This window comes from Chiloscyllium plagiosum, unplaced genomic scaffold (assembly GCF_037043375.1).
Source record: "Chiloscyllium plagiosum isolate Xiang-an unplaced genomic scaffold, Cpla_swu_hap1 HiC_scaffold_7, whole genome shotgun sequence".
In the NCBI taxonomy this organism is placed as follows: Eukaryota; Metazoa; Chordata; class Chondrichthyes; order Orectolobiformes; family Hemiscylliidae; genus Chiloscyllium; species Chiloscyllium plagiosum.
The window spans coordinates 114,143,328-114,165,328 of NW_028270145.1; the positions used below are offsets into that span (position 1 = coordinate 114,143,328).

A 22,001-nucleotide genomic window follows, 5' to 3' on the forward strand; every position below is an offset into this window, starting at 1 on the left:
TCTATATCGACCTGTTGTCTAAGGCTCTCCCCCTCACTGTATAGCATGCCGCCAGTTATCATGTGGTCTGCAAGCTTACTGACCAAACCTCCTCCATTCACATTTAGATCATTAACGTACACAACAAACAGCAAGGCACCCAGTACTGATCCCTGGGGTACACACTAGACCCAGGCTTCCAATTATAGAAACACTTCTCACGGGTGCCTGCCACTAAGCCAAATTTGGATCCAATTTGCTAAATCCTGTGGACTCTTTGCTTGTTAACCAGTTAGAATTAAATCATTCCTGGAGCTACTTCATTAAATTACCTGCAAAACCTTGACCAAAGCTTTGCTGAAGTCCATGTAGACTTCATCCCCAACACTACTGTCATGCACACAGCTCGACACATCCTCAAAAAATGTAATCAGCTTCTCCTACTCCTATTTCTTACCCTCTCATCATTTTCAGGCTCAAAGAACAATTGTCCTTGTGGCTTTTCACAGATTTTTGTCTGGAGAGACATCACGGAGATTCAGGGATAATCCTAGTTTTTCCCAGATTGATTCCTGAGATCGCAGGACTGATTTATGAAGAGTGACGGGACTGGTTAGGATTATATTCACTGAGGTTAAGAAGAACGAAGAGGATCTCATAGAAACCTGTAAAATTCTAACAGGGTTACACAGGGATAAACACAGGAAGGATGTTAGGAGAAAGTGAGGACTGCAGATGCTGGAGTTTATCAGAGTCAAAAAGTGTGGTGCTGGAAAAGCAAAGCCGGTCAGGCAGCATCTGAGGAGCAGGAAAGTCGACGTTTTGAGCACATCGTTTCTGATAAAGAGCTTATCCCTGAAATGTCGACTCTCCTGCTCCTCGGATACTACTTGACCCGCTGTGCTTTTCCAGCACCACACATTTTGACAAGAAAGGTGTTCCCAATGACCAGGGAGTCCAGCACTGGGGTGGGAAGAGTCACAGTCTAAGGATACAGGGTAAGCCATTTTGGACAGAGATGAGGAGAGATGTCTTCACCCAGAGAGTGGAGAGCCTGTGGGAGTCTCTGTCACAGAAAGTGGTTGAGGCCAAAACATTGAATGTTTTTGAGAAGGAGTTAGAAATGGTTCTCATTATGGGGATTGGTTAGCTCAGTTGGCTGGATAGCTAGTGAGGTTCAATTCCCACATCAGCTGAGGTTACCATGAAGGACTCTCCTTCTCAACCTCCCCCCTCACCTGAAGCAGCAGATACCTCTCTCTGTTTCGGGTGAAAGTGAGGATTGCAGATGCTGGAGATTAGAGTCAAGAGAGAATTGCTGGAGAAGCACAGCAGGTCAGGCAGCATCCGAGGATCAGGAAAAACGACGTTTCGGGCAAAAGCCCTTCATCAGGAATCCTTTCTCTGTTTCTCATGGGAGAGTAGGACCATGCAATATGATGCTTTAAGTTTAGTTCCTAGGCCGATCAAAGGGTATGGAGAGAAAGCAGGAACAGGGACTGAGTTGGACGGTCAGCCATGGTGCTATGGAATGGCAGGGCAGGATCAGAGGGTTTGGCAAACCATGGCTATGGTGGGGGTGAAGTACAACTTCTGATTGAGTCCCAGCCCAGAGTGATGTCCATCCATAGTTACATTTCCAGGCAGTTCCAGAGAGAGAGTCACTCTCACTCTCACATCCAGTCTGTATCCTGCCTGCAGGCTGCAGGAAAACTGGCAGCTGGTTCAGCATTCCTGCCGCATAACTAACTAGGTAGGAAGAGATTATCTTGTCATTACCACCTTTGTTGTGTGTACAAAGTTGAAAATCACACACAGCACCAGGTTACAGTTCAACAGGTTTATTTGGAAGCACTAGCTTTTGGAGCGCTGCTCCTTCATCAGGTGGTTGTGGAGGTTAAGATCATGTTCACAGAATTTATAGCCAAAGGAGTCCAGTGTCATGCAGATGTGATACAGTGAACAATCTTAGATTAAATACTTTCTTCTTTTAAAATGGGATATGCTGGTTTCTGTTCTTTGATATATAAATCCCAGATCTTCCCCCAAATTACATTCCCAAGATAGCTCGGGTTTTTTAACAGTAGGTGTGATGTCTGTCCGTGTCCCAGTGCTATGCTGTGTGGGAGAGCTTGCAGTGCAAAGATTTCTGCTGCTTTCCTAATTTTACAACAAATCCCATACGTATAAAGAAGGACTTATTCACCTGTAAAACACAGACTTCCGTCGTTTTGAAAAAGAAATGAAAATATTTCTTCCTTTTTTGGGAGAACCACATCCGCTCAGACTGTAATGTCCCAATCTGTTTTTAAAAAAAGCCCATGCTTTCCCCAGTTTTTGTTTCAGTCCCTGATATGTGGGGTGGAGTTGGCTGGACAGGCAGTTTGGAATGGCAACAGCGCGGGTTCGATTCCCACATCGGCAGAGGTTACCATGAAAGGCCACTTATGGAATATTGGGTGCAATTCTGGTCTCCCTCCTGTAGGAAAAATGTTGTGAAACATGAAAGGATTCAGAAAAGATTTACAAGGATGTTGCCAGGGTTGGAGGGTTTGAGCTACAGGGAGAGGCTGAACAGGCTGGGGCTGTTTTCCCTGGAGTGTCGGAGGCTGAGGGGTGACCTTATAGAGGTTTACAAGATCATGCGGGGCATGGATAGGATAAATAGACAAAGTATTTTACCTGGGATGGGGGAAGTTTAGAACTAGAGGGCATAGGTTCAGGGTGAGAGGGGAAAGATATAAAAGGAACCTAAGGGGCAACTTTTTCACACAGAGGGTGGTACGTGTATGGAATGAGTTGCCAGAGGAAGTGGTGGAGGCTGGTACAATTACAGCATTTAAAAGGCATCTGGATGGGTATATGAATAGGAAGGGTTTAGAGGGATAGGGGCCAAGTGCTGGCAAATGGGATGAGATTAATTTAGGATATCCGATTGGTACGGACGAGTTGGACTGAAGGGTCTATTTCCATGCTGTACATCTCTATGACTCTATGACTCTCCCCTCACCTGAGGCATGGCATGGTGACCCTCAGGGTAAACCACCAGCAGGCGTCTCTCTCTCTGTCTCTCTAACGAGAGAGCAATCCCCATGATCCTTTATGTTGGAATGCACCGAGACAGTGAATCAGTGATGTCAGCAGGCAATGTGTTAGGAGTTGACGTTGCAGCATCTGATCACATTCAGCCTGAATTCTGAAAGGAAATCTGGGAGAGAGATGTTGCTTTCCAGCTCATTCCCATGGGATGAGATGTTAATGTTGTCACTGTAATCCCAAGCCTGTTGCTGAAATATGAAATGAGTCTCCACTCCTGAGTTGGGACAAATCCCACTGTAAGGATTGTAATGGGGTCAGTCAGCTGAACCTCATAGAATGTGAGTTCCCAGATTGGGAACCTGGTCCAATCAGGGAGTCCTGGCTGACAGATAGAAACAAGAGGGTCAGGGGTTCTGTTCACTCAACTCCCACATACACCCCAGCTCCATCCATTCTACTTCATGTCACCCAACCTGCCCCCACAACACTCAACCCAGCAATCCCTTATCCACTCACATCTCCATGGCCCATCATGCCCTCAATGCCTATCCAACACCCTCCAATCAACCGCAATATCCCTTATACCAAATTATGTCCTCCCACACGGGCCTTCATAGACCCCCAAGCCAATTCAGTGCCAATTCCTGGTTTGCCATCCTTCTCCCTTACACCTACCATGCCACAATGGGCAGACTTCAGGACCCACGTTGAGCTAAGACTATTAAATAAAGGGTAAGGAGTTGGCCATTCAGCCCCTCCAGCCTGTTCCACCACGTTCCACTACTCAATGAGATCTCTCCTGGAGGCTCTGGCCCTCATTCTCAGATTAGTAGGGGGACTAAATTGGGTTGGGATATCTGGTCGGCATGGATGGGTTGGACTGAAGGGTCTGTTTCCATGCTGTACGTCTCTATGACTCTATGACTATGAGCAACTTCACATTTTCCCACAATGTAGTCCATTTGCCAACTCTTTGTCCACTTTCTTAGCCCAGTAGTACCTCTCTGTAACGTGCGTGTGTCCCTTTCATAGCCTGCTGTCCCACCTGTTTTTGTGTCCCCTGCAGTACTTTCACTTCCTTCCTCGGAGAAATGAAATCGTGTGAAGGTTGGTGTGTCTAATGCGGGCTTTAAATGAAAGGAAGAGACACCCTCATGTAAAAGACCACACTGACTGCCTTTCCAATCCACGAAATGCCATTCAAGAACACTCATTGTCCAGTTCAAAGAGTCTATCACCACTTGAGACTGTCAATCAAACTGTGAAAAGGCAGGCACCCCTCCATGATAATGGAAGATTGTGATAGCTGTCAGGTATACTAATCCGATCATGGCAGCTTATGTCAACAAGTAGAGTAAAATAGAAAGCTTTCTTTCTGTATTCTGGTCTGGACATTTAAAAAAAAAGATGGTTATTTGAATTCCTCAATGTTTTTGACAGGTGGTTTTAACTGGTCTGTTGATAGATCCAATGGACGAATGAGTTAACGATTTTACACACATTCCTGACTCCTGTTAACAATTGCACCTGGAAGCTTCTGTTCTTGAAAGAGCAGGTTACTGTCCAAAAGCTGTTCCGGGAACATGTCTAAAGGAGTACATCCCCTCCCCGAAAAGGTATCCTGACTAATCCATACAAGTCCACAAAGATCAGACCGGGGCTCAAATATTGTACAATGAAGGCCGTTTGGAGATTTGATTTTTGGAGGCTAGGTTTTGATTTTCAGGTGTGTGGTAGTGGGGAGTGACGGTCTAGTGGTATTATCACTGGACGATTAATCCAGGAACTGAGGGAATATTCTCGGGTCCTAGGTTTGAATCCCACCACGGCAGATGGTGGAATTTATATCCAATAATGAATCTGGACTGAAGCCCATCTGGGTCACTCAGGGAAGGAAACTGCCATCCTTACCTGGTCTGGCATCCACGTGACTCCAAACCCACTGCAATGTGGTTGACTCTTAACTACTCTCAGGGTAATTAGGGATGGGTAATAAATGCTGGCCTGGCCAGTCATACCCACAATCCCATGAATGACTAAGCCACAGATAACAAGGCCTGCATTCATTTCTCAACAATCACCAACTCTGATTCTATCTCCACCACTCCATCTCCTTCCTGCTTTGCAGACTCTCTCTCCCATTTGTTGAACCTCACTCTCCCTTGACAGCACCTTCCCATTCTTGCTCAGATCCTCCAACATCCTCCTGCTACTGTTACTTTACTATTCTGACACCACACCTCTCATTTCTCCCGATGTCACAGCGTCGATTCCCTCCAGATCCCCGACCCTCGGTGACATTCCACATCATTGCTCCCTAATCACTGGCTCTACTCTCTCATCTCCAGATTCATTCCCCAATCACCAGTCTCACTCCTCAATCTCCCTCCCTGATCTCCAGCCTCAGTCCCTGATCTCCAGTCTCACTCCCTGAACTCCAACCTCACTCCCTGATCTCCAGTCTCACTCCCTGATCCCCAGTCTCACTCCCTGATCTCCAAACTCACTCCCTGATCTCCAGTCTCACTCCCTGATCGCCAGTCTCCCTCCCTGACCTCCAACCTCCCTCCCTGATCTCTAGCCTCTACTCCCTGATCTCCAGTCTCACTCCCTGATCTCCAGTCTCACTACCTGATCTCCAGCCTCACTCCCTGATCTCCAACCTCACTCCCTGATCTCCAGTCTCACTCCCTGATCTCCAACCTCACTCCCTGATCTCCAGTCTCCCTCCCTGATCTCCACTCTTCCTCCCTGATCTCCAACCTCACTCCCTGATCTCCAGTCTCCCTCCCTGATCTCCACTCTTCCTCCCTGATCTCCAGTCTCACTCCCTGATCCCCAGTCTCACTCCCTGATCTCCAACCTCACTCCCTGATCTCCAGTCTCACACCCTGATCTCCAGTCTCACTCCCTGATCTCCAGTCTCACTCCCTGATCTCCAACCTCACTCCCTGATCTCCAGTCTCACCCTGATCTCCAGCTTCACTCCCTGATCGCCAACCTCACTCACTGATCTCCAGTCTCACTCTCTGATCTCCAACCTCACTCTCTGATCTCCAGTCTCACACCCTGATCTCCAGTCTCACTCCCTGATCTCCAACCTCACTCCCTGAAACCCAGTCTCACTCCCTGATCTCCAGTCTCACACCCTGATCTCCAGTCTCCCTCTCTGATCCCCAGTCTCACTCCCTAATCTCCAGCCTCTCACTCCCTGATCTCCAACCTCACTCCCTGATCTCCAGTCTCACAACCTGATTCCCCAGTCTCTCCCTCCCTAATCTCCAGCCTCTCACTCCCTAATCTCCAGTCTCACTCCCTGATCTCCAGCCTCTCAAACCCTTATCTCAGTCTCACTCCCTGATCTCCAACCTCACTCCCTGATCTCCAGTCTCACAACCTGATTCCCCAGTCTCTCCCTCCCTAATCTCCAGTCTCAGTCCCTAATCTCCAGTCTCACTCCCTGATCTCCAGCCTCACACCCTGATCTCCAGCCTCTCACTCCCTCATCTCCAACCTCACTCCCTGATCTCCAATCTTACTCCCTGATCTCCAGCCTCACTCCCTGATCTCCAGCCTCACACCCTGATCTCCAGCCTCGCTCCCTGATCTCCAGCCTCGCTCCCTGATCTCCAGTCTCACCCCCTGATCTCCAGTCTCCCTCCCTAATCTCCAGTCTCACTCCCTGATCTCCAGTCCCACTCCCTAATCTCCAGTCTCACTCCCTGATCTCCAGTCTCACTCCCTGAACTCCAACCTCACTCCCTGATCTCCAGTCTCACTCCCTGATCTCCAGTCTCCCTCCCTAATCTCCAGTCTCACTCCCTGATCTCCAGTCTCACTCCCTAATCTCCAGTCTCACTCCCTGATCTCCAGTCTCACTCCCTGAACTCCAACCTCACTCCCTGATCTCCAATCTCACTCCCTGATCTCCAGTCTCACGCCTTGATCTCCAGTCTCACTCCCTCATCTCCAGTCTCACGCCCTGATCTCCAGCCTCACTCCCTGATCTCCAGTCTCACTCCCTGAACTCCAGTCTCACTCCCTGATCTCCAGTCTCACTCCCTGATCCCCAGTCTCTTTCCCTGATCTCCAATCTCACTCCCTGATCTCCAGTCTCACGCCCTGATCTCCAGTCTCACTCCCTCATCTCCAGTCTCACGCCCTGATCTCCAGTCTCACTCCCTGATCTCCAGTCTCTCTCCCTGATCTCCAGTCTCCCTTCCCGATCTCCACTCTCACTCCCCGATCTCCAGTCTCACTCGCTGATCTCCAGTCTCCCTCCCTAATCTCCAGTCTCACTCACTGATCTCCAGTCTCACTCACTGATCTCCAGTCTCCCTCCCTGATCTCCAGTCTCACTCCCTGATCTCCAGTCTCACTCGCTGATCTCCAGTCTCACTCCCTGAACTCCAGTCTCACTCCCTGATCTCCAGTCTCACTCGCTGATCTCCAGTCTCACTCCCTGAACTCCAGTCTCACTCCCTGATCTCCAGTCTCACTCGCTGATCTCCAGTCTCACTCCCTGATCTCCAGTCTCACTCCCCGATCTCCAGTCTCACTCCCTAATCTCCAGTCTCACTCACTGATCTCCAGCCTCGCTCCCTGATCTCCAGCCTCGCTCCCTGATCTCCAATCTTACTCCCTGATCTCCAGCCTCACTCCCTGATCTCCAGTCTCCCTTCCCGATCTCCACTCTCACTCCCCGATCTCCAGTCTCACTCGCTGATCTCCAGTCTCCCTCCCTAATCTCCAGTCTCACTCACTGATCTCCAGTCTCACTCACTGATCTCCAGTCTCCCTCCCTAATCTCCAGTCTTACTCACTGATCTCCAGTCTCCCTCCCTGATCTCCAGTCTCCCCTGATCTCCAGTCTCACTCCCTGATCTCTATTCTCTCTCCCTGATCTCCAGCTTCGCTCCCTAATCTCCAGTCTCACTCCCTGATCTCCAGTCTCACTCCCTGAACTCCAACCTCACTCCCTGATCTCCAGTCTTACTCACTGATCTCCAGCCTCACTCCCTGATCTCCAGTCGCCCTCCCTGATTTCCAGTCTCCCTCCCTGATCTCCAGTCTCCCCTGATCTCCAGTCTCACTCCCTGATCTCTATTCTCTCTCCCTGATCTCCAGCTTCGCTCCCTAATCTCCAGTCTCACTCCCTGATCTCCAGTCTCACTCCCTAATCTCCAGCCTCACTCCCTGATCTCCAGTCTCACTCACTGATCTCCAGCCTCGCTCCCTGATCTCCAGCCTCGCTCCCTGATCTCCAGTCTCCCTCCCTAATCTCCAGTCTCACTCCCTGATCTCCAGTCTCACTCCCTAATCTCCAGTCTCACTCCCTGATCTCCAGTCTCACTCCCTGAACTCCAACCTCACTCCCTGATCTCCACTCTCACTCCCTGATCTCCAGTCTCACTCCCTGATCTCCAGTCTCACTCCCTGAACTCCAACCTCACTCCCTGATCTCCAATCTCACTCCCTGATCTCCAGTCTCACGCCTTGATCTCCAGTCTCACTCCCTCATCTCCAGTCTCACGCCCTGATCTCCAGCCTCACTCCCTGATCTCCAGTCTCACTCCCTGAACTCCAGTCTCACTCCCTGATCTCCAGTCTCACTCCCTGATCTCCAATCTCACTCCCTGATCTCCAGTCTCACGCCCTGATCTCCAGTCTCACTCCCTCATCTCCAGTCTCACGCCCTGATCTCCAGTCTCACTCCCTGATCTCCAGTCTCTCTCCCTGATCTCCAGTCTCCCTTCCCGATCTCCACTCTCACTCCCCGATCTCCAGTCTCACTCGCTGATCTCCAGTCTCCCTCCCTAATCTCCAGTCTCACTCACTGATCTCCAATCTCACTCACTGATCTCCAGTCGCCCTCCCTGATCTCCAGTCTCCCTCCCTGATCTCCAGTCTCACTCGCTGATCTCCAGTCTCACTTCCTGATCTCCAGTCTCCCTCCCTGATCTCCGGTCTCACTCGCTGATCTCCAGTCTCACTCCCTGATCTCCAGCCTCTCCTCCCTGATCTCCAGTCTCACTCCCTGATCTCCAGCCTCTCCTCCCTGATCTTCAGTCTCACTCCCTGATCTCCAGTCTCCCTCCCTGATCTCCAGTCTCCCTCCTGATCTCCAGTCTCACTCCCTGATCTCCAGCCTCTCCTCCCTGATCTCCAGTCTCCATCCAAGGAGCAGGAGAATCGACGTTTCGGGCATGAGCCCTTCTTCAGGAAGGAGCCCTGAAGAGGCGCTCATGCCCGAAACGTCGATTCTCCTGCACCTTGGATGCTGCCAGACCTGCTGCGCTTTTCCAGCAACACAATTTCAGCTCTGATCTCCAGCATCTGCAGTCCTCACTTTGTCCTCCAACCTCACACCCTGATCTCCAGCCTCACACCCTGATCTCCAGCCTCGCTCCCTGATCTCCAGCCTCGCTCCCTGATCTCCAGTCTCCCTCCCTAATCTCCAGTCTCACTCCCTGATCTCTATTCTCTCTCCCTGATCTCCAGCTTCGCTCCCTGATCTCCAGCCTCACACCCTGATCTCCTCTCCCTCCCTAATCTCCAACCTCACTCCCTAATCTCCAGTCTCACTTGCTGATCTCCAGTCTCACTTGCTGATCTCCAGCCTCACTCCCTGATCTCCAGTCTCCCTCCCTGATCTCCAGTCTTACTCGCTGATCTCCAGCTTCACTCCCTGATCTACAGTCTCACTCCCTGATCTCCAGTCTCCCTCCTGGATCACCAGTCTCACTCGCTGATCTCCAGTCTCACTCCCTGATCTCCAGTCTCCCTCTCTGATCTCCAGTCTCACGCCCTAATCTCCAGTCTCACTCCCTAATCTCCAGTCTCCCTCCCTGATCTCCAGTCTCACTCCCTAATCTCCAGTCTCCCTCTCTGATCTCCAGTCTCACTCCCTGATCTCCAGTCTCACTCCCTAATCTCCAGTCTCCCTCCCTGATCTCCAGTCTCACTCCCTAATCTCCAGTCTCCCTCCCTCATCTCCAGTCTCACTCCCTGATCTCCAGCCTCTCCTCCCTGAGGAGGAGCCGGAGAATCGACGTTTCGGGCATGAGCCCTTCTTCAGGAAGGAGCCCTGAAGAAGCGCTCATGCCCGAAACGTCGATTCTCCACCTCCTGGAATGCTGCCTGACCTGCTGAGCTTTTCCAGCAACACAATTTCAGCTCTGATCTCCAGCATCTGCAGTCCTCACTTTCTCCTCCAACCTCACACCCTGATCTCCAGCATCATTCCCTGATCTCCAGCCTCACACCCTGATCTCCAGCATCATTCCCTGATCTCCAGCCTCACACCCTGATCTCCAGCCTCACTCCCTGATCTCCAGTCTCAGTCCCTGATCTCCAGCCTCACTCCCTGATCTCCAGCCTCACTCCCTGATCTCCAGCCTCACTTCCTGATCTCCAACCTCACTCCCTGATCTCCAGCCTCACTCCCTGATCTCCAGCCTCACTCCCTGATCTCCAGCCTCACACCCTGATCTCCAGCCTCACTCCCTGATCTCCAGCCTCACACCCTGATCTCCAACCTCTCTCCCTGATCTCTAGCCTCGCTCCCTGATCTCCAGTCTCACTCCCTGATCTCCAGTCTCACTCCCTGATCTCCAGCCTCACTCCCTGATCTCCAGCCTCACTCCCTGATCTCCAGCCTCACTCCCTGATCTCCAGCCTCACACCCTGATCTCCAGTCTCACTCCCTGATCTCCAACCTCTCTCCCTGATCTCTAGCCTCGCTCCCTGATCTCCAGCCTCACTCCCTGATCTCCAACCTCACTCCCTGATCTCCAGTCTCACTCCCTGATCTCCAGCCTCACTCCCTGATCTCCAACCTCTCTCCCTAATCTCCAACCTCACTCCCTGATCTCCAACCTCTCTCCCTGATCTCCAACCTCACTCCCTGATCTCCAGTCTCACTCCCTGATCTCCAGCCTCACTCCCTGATCTCCAGCCTCGCTCCCTGATCTCCAGTCTCACACCCTGATCTCCAGCCTCACTCCCTGATCTCCAACCTCTCTCCCTAATCTCCAACCTCACTCCCTGATCTCCAACCTCTCTCCCTGATCTCCAACCTCTCTCCCTAATCTCCAACCTCACTCCCTGATCTCCAGCCTCACTCCCTGATCTCCAGCCTCACTCCCTGATCTCCAGCCTCAGTCCCTGATCTCCAACCTCTCTCCCTGATCTCCAGTCTCACTCCCTGATCTCCAGCCTCACTCCCTGATCTCCAGCCTCAGTCCCTGATCTCCAACCTCTCTCCCTAATCTCCAACCTCTCTCCCTAATCTCCAACCTCGCTCCCTGATCTCCAGTCTCACTCCCTGATCTCCAGCCTCACTCCCTGATCTCCAGCCTCAGTCCCTGATCTCCAACCTCTCTCCCTAATCTCCAACCTCACTCCCTGATCTCCAGTCTCACTCCCTGATCTCCAGCCTCACACCCTGATCTCCAGTCTCACTCCCTGATCTCCAGCCTCACACCCTGATCTCCAGTCTCACTCCCTGATCTCCAACCTCTCTCCCTAATCTCCAACCTCACTCCCTGATCTCCAACCTCTCTCCCTAATCTCCAACCTCTCTCCCTAATCTCCAACCTCGCTCCCTGATCTCCAGTCTCACTCCCTGATCTCCAGCCTCACTCCCTGATCTCCAGCCTCAGTCCCTGATCTCCAACCTCTCTCCCTAATCTCCAACCTCACTCCCTGATCTCCAGTCTCACTCCCTGATCTCCAGCCTCACACCCTGATCTCCAGTCTCACTCCCTGATCTCCAGCCTCACACCCTGATCTCCAGTCTCACTCCCTGATCTCCAACCTCTCTCCCTAATCTCCAACCTCACTCCCTGATCTCCAGTCTCACTCCCTGATCTCCAGCCTCAGTCCCTGATCTCCAGTCTCACTCCCTGATCTCCAGCCTCACACCCTGATCTCCAGTCTCACTCCCTGATCTCCAGTCTCACTCCCTGATCTCCAGTCTCACTCCCTGATCTCCAACCTCACTCCCTGATCTCCAACCTCACTCCCTGATCTCCAGCCTCACTCCCTGATCTCCAACCTCTCTCCCTAATCTCCAGTCTCACTCCCTGATCTCCAGTCTCACTCCCTGATCTCCAACCTCTCTCCCTAATCTCCAACCTCACTCCCTGATCTCCAGTCTCACTCCCTGATCTCCAGCCTCAGTCCCTGATCTCCAGTCTCACTCCCTGATCTCCAGCCTCACACCCTGATCTCCAGTCTCACTCCCTGATCTCCAGTCTCACTCCCTGATCTCCAGTCTCACTCCCTGATCTCCAACCTCACTCCCTGATCTCCAACCTCACTCCCTGATCTCCAGCCTCACTCCCTGATCTCCAACCTCTCTCCCTAATCTCCAGTCTCACTCCCTGATCTCCAGTCTCACTCCCTGATCTCCAGTCTCACACCCTGATCTCCAGTCTCACTCCCTGATCTCCAGCCTCGCTCCCTGATCTCCAGCCTCAGTCCCTGATCTCCAGTCTCACTCCCTGATCTCCAGCCTCACACCCTGATCTCCAGTCTCTCTCCCTAATCTCCAGTCTCACACCCTGATCTCCAACCTCAGTCCCTGATCTCTCTCACACTCAGCTTAAGTCCTCACCTCCAGCATCCACCCCCCAGTTAGAACCAAGAGGCTCTGAGTAAAAGACAGTTGATTTAAGATCGAGATGAGGAGAAATTATTTTTTACTGAGAGTGGTGAGGCTTTGGAAGTCTGAATCTCTGTTATGTCCAACTGATTCCTGGGGTGGCAGCATTGATGTGTGAACTGCGATGGATCAGTGAGGACTGTATTCACTGGAGTTTAGAAAAATGATGAGAATCTCATAGAAATCTACAAAATTCTCTCAGGAAGTAGACAGGGTTAGACACAGGAAAGGTTGCTCCCTGGGGTAGGGGTGGGTCACAGTCTAAAGATACAGGATAACCATTTCAGATGGAGATGAGGAAAAATGTCTTCTCCCAGAGACTAGGGAGTCTGGGGAGTTCTCTGCCACAGTTAACCGTGAAACATTGAATGTTTTCAAGAAGGAGTTAGATATAATTCTTTGGACTAAAGCGATCAAGCAGGATGGGGAGAAGGTGGGAGCAGTTGGCTGAGTTTGATGATCAGCCAGGATGATATTGAATAGTGGAGCAGACTGGAGGGGCTGAATGGCCTACTCCCATTCCTATTTACTATGTTCCGTGCTTGAGGCAGAGATAGATTTCTCGTTAGTAATTAAATCTAAGCTTTGACAAAGGGTCAGTTAGACTCGAAATGTCAGCTCTTTTCTCTCTTTACAGATGCTGCCAGATCTGCTGAGATTTTCCAGCATTTTCTCTTTTGGTTTCAGATTCCAGCATCCGCAGTAATTTGCTTTTATATATGAATGAGGGAGGGGCTGAATGGCCTCCTGCTGCCCCAGTGTGACAGAGGGACGGAATTTCAGGATGACGGTTGGGGGGGGGAGCAGGAGGAGGAACTGGGAAAATGGGTGAAGGTGGTACAGGAGGGAGAGCACTGACACAGAGAGGACAGAGTCAAACTTTAAGATGTGGGAAAAACACTTATGTGAAATCGGGATCAGGAGCTGTACATCCTTTCAGGTCAATACCTCACTGTTGCCACTAGGCAGCGCAAGAGTTCCACCGACTGCTCTCCAATCTCCATCTGCTCCCAAGTGGGCATTGTCACATTCTGAGGGGTCATTCCCAAAGCTGGTTCCAGGGGAGTCACAGTCTGATTCTTGAAAATTCACAGAGATCACATAGAGCCGGGATTTCAAACAGTTTTCCATTTATTAATCTCCTTCTCTCCACACAATTCCCCCTTCATTTGCTTCCCCAACACTCTGCAATTATTACCAATGATTAAAGTCAGCCCTTCTTAACTTTGCAATTATTTACATTTCCATTCCCAGACAAGTAAGGACACAGCCTTTGGGGGGGTTGGGTGGCAACAATTAACCCAACCTGGGGCAAAGGCAGGAGGGTGGAGCGAGGTCGTGACACTGGTTAGAAGGGGCATTGCATGCTCAATGGGCCAAATGGCCTCCTCCTGCACAACAATAATTCTATGATTCTGGGATAGCAAGAGGCCAGAATTAGAACATCTGGACACCTGGAGGGGGGTATGGGCTGGAGGGGGTGACAGAGATAGGGAGGGGGGGTATGGGCTGGAGGGGGTGACAGAGATAGGGAGGGGGTGTAGGGGCTGGAGGGGGTGACAGAGATAGGGAGGGGGTGTAGGGGCTGGAGGGGGTGACAGAGATAGGGAGGGGGTGTAGGGGCTGGAGGGGGTGACAGAGATAGGGAGGGGGTGTAGGGGCTGGAGGGGGTGACAGAGATAGGGAGGGGTATAGGGGTTAGGGGGGACAGTGATAGGGAAGGGGTCTAGGGGCTGGAGGAGGAGACAGAGATATGGAGGGGGTGTAGGGGCTGGAGGGGGTGACAGAGATAGAGAGGGGGTATAGGGGCTGGAGGGGGTGACAGAGATAGAGAGGGGGTATAGGGGCTGGAGGTGGTGACAGAGATAGGGAGGGGGTGTAGGGGCTGGAGGAGGCTACAGAGATAGGGGAGGCGGTGTAGGGGCTGGAGGGGGTGACAGAGATAGGGAGGGGGTGTAGGGGCTGGAGGGGGTGACAGAGACAGGGAGGGGGGTGTAGGGGCTGGAGGCGGTGACAGTGATAGGGAGGGAGTGTAGGGGCTGGAGGAGTTTACAAATATAGGGAGGGGGTGTAGAGGCTGGAGGAGGTAACATAGATAGGGAGGGGGTATAGGGGCTGGAGATGTTTACAAATATAGGGAGGGGGTGTAGGGGCTGGAGGGGTTGACAGAATTAGGGAGGGGGATGTAGGGGCTGGAGAGGGTGACAGAGATAGGGAGGAGGTGTAGGGGCTGGAGAGGGTGACAGAGATAGGGAGGAGGTGTAGGCGCTGTTGGAGGTTATAGAGATTTTAAAAGTTAGTATAAAATGGGGGTACAATTTTATGGGCGGGATGAGGAGCAGAGGGAGTTGGGTGTTTATGTGCACAGATCATTGAAGGTGGCAGGACAGGGGAGAGAGTAGTTAATAAAGCACACAGTGTTCTCAACTTTATTAATAGGAGCATAGAATATAAGAGCAAGGAGATGATGCTGGACTTGTACAATACCCTTGTTCGACCTCAGCTGGAGTAATTATACAGTTGTGAGTACCACATTACAGGAAAGCTGTGAGTGCACTGGAGAGAGTGCAGAGCAAAATACAGTAATGAGAACTGGGTAACCATGCTCGTTTGAACAGCCAGTACAGGCACAATGGGCCAAATGGCCTCTTTCTGCTTTGTGATTCTGGGATCAGTAACAACATGGTTGACTCTGAACTGCCAATAGAAATATCCCTGGTGAGACGCTCAGCTCAAGGAGCTGTTAGGAACAGTCAATAAATACTGACTTGAACCACATCCCATGAGAAGTGAAGCAGAGATCAGATTCCGAAAGACCGGTGAGCCTTACGTCTGTTGTAGGAAAGGTTTTGGAAAGGATTATAAGAGATAAGATTTATAATCATCTAGCAAGCAACAATTTGATTTCAGATAATCAACATGGTTTCGTCAAGGGCAGGTGATGTCTCACAAATCTCATTGAGGTTTTTGAGAAGGTGACCAAGCATGTAGATGAGGTTAGGGCAGTTGATGTTGCGTACATGGACTTCAGTACAGCCATGAGGTTCCACATGGTAGGCTGTTGGAGAAAACACAGAGACATGGGATTGAGGGTGAGTTAGCAGTTTGGATTAGAAACTGGCTTTCTGAAAGAAGGCAGCGAGTGCTGGTTGATGGAAAATATTCAGCCTGGAGTCCGGTTCCTAGTGGTTGCCACAAGGATCTGTTTTGGGACCACTGCTGTTTGTCATTTTTATAAATGACTTAGACACAGGCATAGGTGGACGGATTAGTAAGTTTGCAGATGACACTAAAGTCGGTGGAGTAGCAGACAGTTTGGAAGAATGTTACAGATTGCAGGGGGACTTGGATAAACTGCAGATTTGGGCTGAGAGGTGGCAAATGGAGTTCAATGCAGCTAAATGTGAGGTGATGCACTTTGGGAAGAATAACAGGAAAGCAGAGTACTCGGTCAATGGAAAGATTCTTGGTAGTGTGGATGTGCAGAGGGATCTTGGAGTCCATGTACAGAGATCCCTGAAAGTTGCCATCCAGGTGGATAGTGCTGTTAAGAAGGCATACGGTGTGTTAGGTTTCATTGGTGGAGGGATTGAGTTCCGGAGCCACAACATCATGCTCTAACTGTACAAAACGCTGGTGCGGCCACACTTGGAATATTGTGTACAGTTCTGGTCCTCATATTTTGGGAAGGATGTGGAAGCATTAGAAAAGGTGCAGAGGAGATTTACCAGGATGTTGCCTGGTCTGGAGCGAAGGTCTTATGAGGAAAGGCTGAGAGACTTGGCTCTGTTCTCATTGGAAAGAAGGCTAAGAGGGGATTTGATAAAGAGATACAAGATGATCAGAGGATTAGATTGGGTAGACAGTGACATTTTCCTAGGATGATGGTGTCAGTTTGTACGAGGGGGCATAACTACAAATTGAGGGGTGATAGATTCAAGACAGATGTCAGAGGCAGGTTCTTTACGCAGAGAGTGGTTTGGGCGTGGAATGCCCTGCCTGCCAATGTAGTCAACTCAACCACATTAGGGAGATTTAAACAATCCTTGGATAAGCACATGGATGATTTTGGGATGGTGTAGGGGGACGAGCTGAGCATAGTGGGTGGCACGGTGGCACAGTAGTTAGCACTGCTGCCTCACAGCGCCAGAGACCCAGGTTCAATTCCCGACTCAGGCGACTGACTGTGTGGAATTTGCACATTCTCCCCTTGTCTGCGTGGGTTTCCTCCGGGTGCTCCAGTTTCCTCCCACAGTCCAAAGATGTGCAGGTCAGGTGAATTGGCCATGCTAAATTGCCCATAGTGTTAGGTAAGAGGTAAAGGTAGGGGTATGGGTGGGTTACACTTCGGCGAGTCGGTGTGGACTTGTTGGGCCGAAGGGCCTGTTTCCACACTGTAAGTAATCTAATCTAATCTAGTTCACAGGTCGGTGCAACATCGAGGGCCAAAGGGCCAGTTCTGCACTGTATTGTTCTATGTGCTGTATTCCCAGTTATCCAGAGTGGCATGCTTTAAGTGATCCCTGAGTAAGATGAAATCTGAGAGTTCATCACCTCAGGTCACACGCTATAATATGGTGATGATATCATGAGTAAGTCTCTTAAAGGCACATTGACGTACACTCTGTCAGCCATTTAATGTCAGAGTTGGTGGGGGGAATGCTGGGAAAACGTGGCAGAATGTCCAATGCACACCCACCTCCAGTGGACTGACCAATCAAGGAGGTCAATTTATTCATAAAAGCATAAAAACATAGAAGATATGAGCAGGAGGAGACAATTCGACCCTTCTAGCCTGTTCTGCCATTCATTACAGACATGGCTGATCATCCAATGCGATAGCCGAATCCTGCTTTCTCCCCTTAACCCTTGATCCCATTCTCCCCAACTGTTATGTCTAGCTGCCTCTTGAATACATTCAATGTTTTGGCACCAACTCCTTCCTGTGGTAAGGAATTCCACAGGCTCCCCACTCTTTGGGTGAAGAAATGTCTCTCATCTCTGTCCTAAATGGTCCATTCCGAATCCTCAGACTGACTTCCTGTTCCGGACACACCCACCATCGGGAACATCCTCCCTGCATCCACCCTGTCTAGTCCTGTTAGCATTTGATAAGTGTCTGAGATCCCCCTCAAATCTGAGCAAAAACAATCCTGACCTAGTCAATCTCTCCTCATACGTCAGTCCCACCATCCCCGGGATCAGCCTGGTAAACCTCAGCTGCACTCCCTTGAGAGCAAGAGCATCCTTCCTCAGAAACGGATTCCAAAACTGCACCCAATACTCTAGTGTGGCCTCACCAAGGCCTTGTATAACTGCAGCAACACATCCCTGCTCCTGTTCCGTGCTGGTCTGCCATTGGTATCCGAAGGGCTGCCTCACTGGCTGTGAAACCTCACTACATGTTCCGTGACGCAATGATGGGCCCAAGGGCAGAAAAAGACTGTGATCCTGTCCACAAATAGCCCCGGAGGGGGCTTCACCTTCACCCCAATGTCTAGATTAGAGTGGTGCTGGAAAAGCACAGCAGTTCAGGTAGCATCTGAGGAGCAGTAAAATCGACGTTTCAGGCAAAAGCCCTTCATCAGGCCCATACTGGCCTGAGGACACTTCACCTCAGACACTGACTGGAGGAGACAGAAGGGCTCCACTCTATTGAGGTTCCCTCGGCTCAGCTCCCTCCCTCGGGGTTTCACCCTGTGTCTCAGAGCCCATCAACAATGGGGTCATTACATTTTCTTGAAACTGATGCTCATGCATAGGACCCTGCCGTCTGTAGGGATGAGAAAGACACCCAGGCATTTTCCAAATCGGGAGACACCTTAACCCTGGTGCGATCCCCATGGCAATGCATGGACCACTCTGAATTGAAATGTGTTTTGTGAACTTTTTCCAAAACGTTTTAGCAATAAGCTCAGAGTCATCATCATCACTGAGACTTGTTTGGAAACTTTAGATTCACACGCAGATCTCAAACTTCAACAGTCCCCAGACTGAGATTTGAACCTGTGACCCAGGAGTTTCGGCTGGCTGCTGGATTATTACATTATTGCTCTACCATGACCAGCTCACAGGGAGCATTAATCTGCCCTAGGGTTCAGTTACAGCGTTTGCCGAAGCAGAGTTACTGAATTGCAAAGTCACTTTGCACCTCTGGTTTTCTCTCTCATTTCTGTGTCATGTTGTGATTTTAATACCCAGTCCAGAAACTAGAGCATAAAATCAAGGATGCCTCTCTCCGTACTGCACTGAGGGAGTGCCACTCTGTCATAGGAACAGGAGCAGGGCATTCAGCCCTTGATCCTGCTCCACCATTCAATAAGACCCTAGCTGGCCAGTGACCTATCTCCATATATCTATCTTGGACCTACATACCTTGATACCCTTGCTTAATAAAAAACATTGTCTGGCTATGTGCGTGGGAAATCATATCTTATAAACTTGATTGAGTTTTTTGAAGAAGTAACAAAGAAGATTGATGAGGGCAGAGCAGTAGATGTGATCTATATGGACTTCAGTAAGGCGTTCGACAAGGTTCCCCATGGGACACTGATTAGCAAGGTTAGATCTCATGGAATACAGGGAGAACTAGCCATTTGGATACAGAACTGGCTCAAAGGTAGAAGACAGAGGGTGGAGGGTTGTTTTTCAGACTGGAGGCCTGTGACCAGTGGAGTGCCACAAGGATCGGTGCTGGGTCCTCTACTTTTTGTCATTTACATAAATGATTTGGATGCGAGCATAAGAGGTACAGTTAGTAAGTTTGCAGATGACACCAAAACTGGAGGTGTAGTGGACAGCGAAGAGGGTTACCTCAGATTACAACGGCATCTTGATCAGATGGGGCAATGGGCTGAGAAGTGGCAGATGACGTTTAATTCAGATAAATGCGAGGTGCTGCATTTTGGGAAAGCAAATCCCAGCAGGACTTATACACTTAATGGTAAGGTCCTAGGGAGTGTTGCTGAACAAAGAGACCTTGGAGCGAAGGTTCATAGCTCCTTGAAAGTGGAGTTGCAGGTAGATAGAATAGTGAAGAAGGTGTTTGGTATGCTTTCCTTTATTGGTCAGAGTATTGAGTACAGGAGTTGGGAGGTCATGTTGCAGCTGTACAGGACATTGGTTCTGCCACTTTTGGAAGACTGTGTGCAATTCTGATCTCCCTCCTATCAGAAGAATGTTATGAAACTTGAAAGGGTTCAGAAAAGATTTACAAGGATGTTGCCAGGATTGGAGGGATGGAGCAACAGGGAGAGGCTGAACAGGCTGGGGCTGTTTTCCCTGGAGCTGAGGGGTGACCTTATAGAGGTTTATAAAATCATGAAGGACATGGATAGGGTAAATAGACAAAGTCTCTTCCCTGGGGTCGGGGAGTCCAGAACTAGAGGGCATAGGTTTAGGGTGAGAGGGGAAGGGTATAAAAGGGATCTGAGGAGCAACTTTTTCACACAGAGTGTGGTGCTTGTATAGAAAGGGCTGCCAGAGGAAGTGGTGGAAGCTGATACAATTTAAAAGGTATCTGGATGGGTATATGATTGGAAGGTTCAGCAGGATATGGGCCATTAATTTAGGTTAATTTAGGATATCTGGTCGGCATGGACGAGTTGGACTGAAGAGTCTGTTTCTGTGCTATACATCTCTATGACTCTATACTTTTTTTAAAAAACATGGAATCAATCACCATGGAAACACATTGATTGTTGTAAAAATCCATCTGGTTCACTAATGTCCTTTAGGGGAGGAAACTGCCTTCCTTATCTGGTCTGGCCTACATTTGACCCCAGACCCACAGCAGTGTGTTTTACTCTAAATTATTTACATTAGGGACGGGTAAGAGATGCTGGCTCAGCCAGTGATGTCCACATCCTGTGAATGAATAAAATAAAATGTGTGTCTGTGGGTGAGACAGTATGTCTGTCCTTGTCTGTGTGAGAGAGGCTGTGTTTGTGGTGAGGTGGTGTGGGTTTAAGGAGGCGTGAAATGGTTAAGTTGCCTGTTATCACAATAGGAGAATTGATCTGGAGCAGTTTGATGTCACTGTGATTGATCTGTGTGTGTATATAATTTATCACCTACAAGAGAGGGTGTGCAGCACACGGGAATATTGCAAGAGGCTGGTGTTTCAAAGAGGCAACTAGGCCTGTATTTATCTCTCTCCCCCGGTAATCTGTATAGCTGCTGAATTTGTACTCTGTCTGCCTTTCTGCATCAGCCGAAGTGTCCCGCACAATTGAGACTGACAGAGGGAGACTAGAGAGAAAATTATTTGTTTTGTTGATTTCGAAACGCGGATTGCTGTCAGCACGGAGGAGAGGCTGTCCTGATTGGAAGTGTTTACACACACACTCAGACGGACAGAGACATACACGCATACAGACAGGGACATATAAAGACACACAGAGACAGACTCACACAGACAGACATACAAGGATACACAGAGAGACAGATGTACACAGACACACAAACATATACAGACACAAAGCTACACACATAAACATCTACACGGCCATAAGTTCAGTACATATATATAGAGACACACACAGATAGATATACATACCAAAACACATACTAAAAACACAGATACAGACATATACACACACACACACACACACAAATACACACAAACATAGGCAGACATTGACGCAGAGGAATAAACACATTGGCAATGAGATAGGCAGAAACAGTGAGATGCATACACAGCAATACACAGTAGCACACACAGAGACGCAGAGAGATACATAAACAAATACGAACAGACTGGCATAAAGGCACACACAGACACACACGGAGAGAGACGCACAGACACATGCACAGCAGGCTGAAATAGCAAAAATGCAAGGAGGGTTGTTTAGTTGCTCTATCCAGTAGCTGCCAGTCAGGAGGCTGAGGCTGGAAGAATTATCGTCAGGCAGTTGCTGAATGATCAGGCAGAACCGGTCGCATCAGCAAGAGACCCTGAGCCAGGCTGGGAACATGAAAAAAATCTGGTCAAAAAAAACGGCTTCAGGTAAGAGACAGAGAGAGATGTAAATGGTGCTGAATATCAGAGAGATGTAAGAACTGTGTGTCTGTGTGTGTGGAGACTGTAGGTGTATATGAGTGTGTTGAGGAGAAAGGGAGCCTGAGGCACAGAATACTTCACCCCAGGCAGAGAGACAGTTGTTGCTGGTGCGGGACTCAGTTTAATAGCGTTAAAGGGGGATTAGCTGGGGATGCTGGGTGTGAGGGGGGATATAGGGAATTGTCCTTGCATGGTCGGAATCCCCCTCCCTTCTCCCTCTTCCCCAGTGTGATAGGGTACGTTACAGGAAGGATC

General features: G+C 49.9%; 1 protein-coding gene across 4 annotated transcripts in view; it reads left to right on the forward strand.

Moving 5' to 3' along the window:
• The window catches only part of spega (striated muscle enriched protein kinase a), a 396,078-nt gene that overhangs the window by 84,889 nt on the left and 289,188 nt on the right, over nucleotides 1-22,001 (forward strand). The window contains exon 1 of one of the 4 annotated variants that reach the window (XM_087989396.1): nucleotides 20,824-21,692. The exons of the other annotated variants lie outside the window; for them this stretch is intronic. Coding sequence (XP_087845522.1) covers nucleotides 21,605-21,692 — 88 coding nt within the window. The 5' untranslated portion in view covers nucleotides 20,824-21,604. Of the gene's footprint in view, nucleotides 1-20,823; nucleotides 21,693-22,001 lie in introns of those variants that run through there. 4 annotated transcript variants of the gene reach the window in all.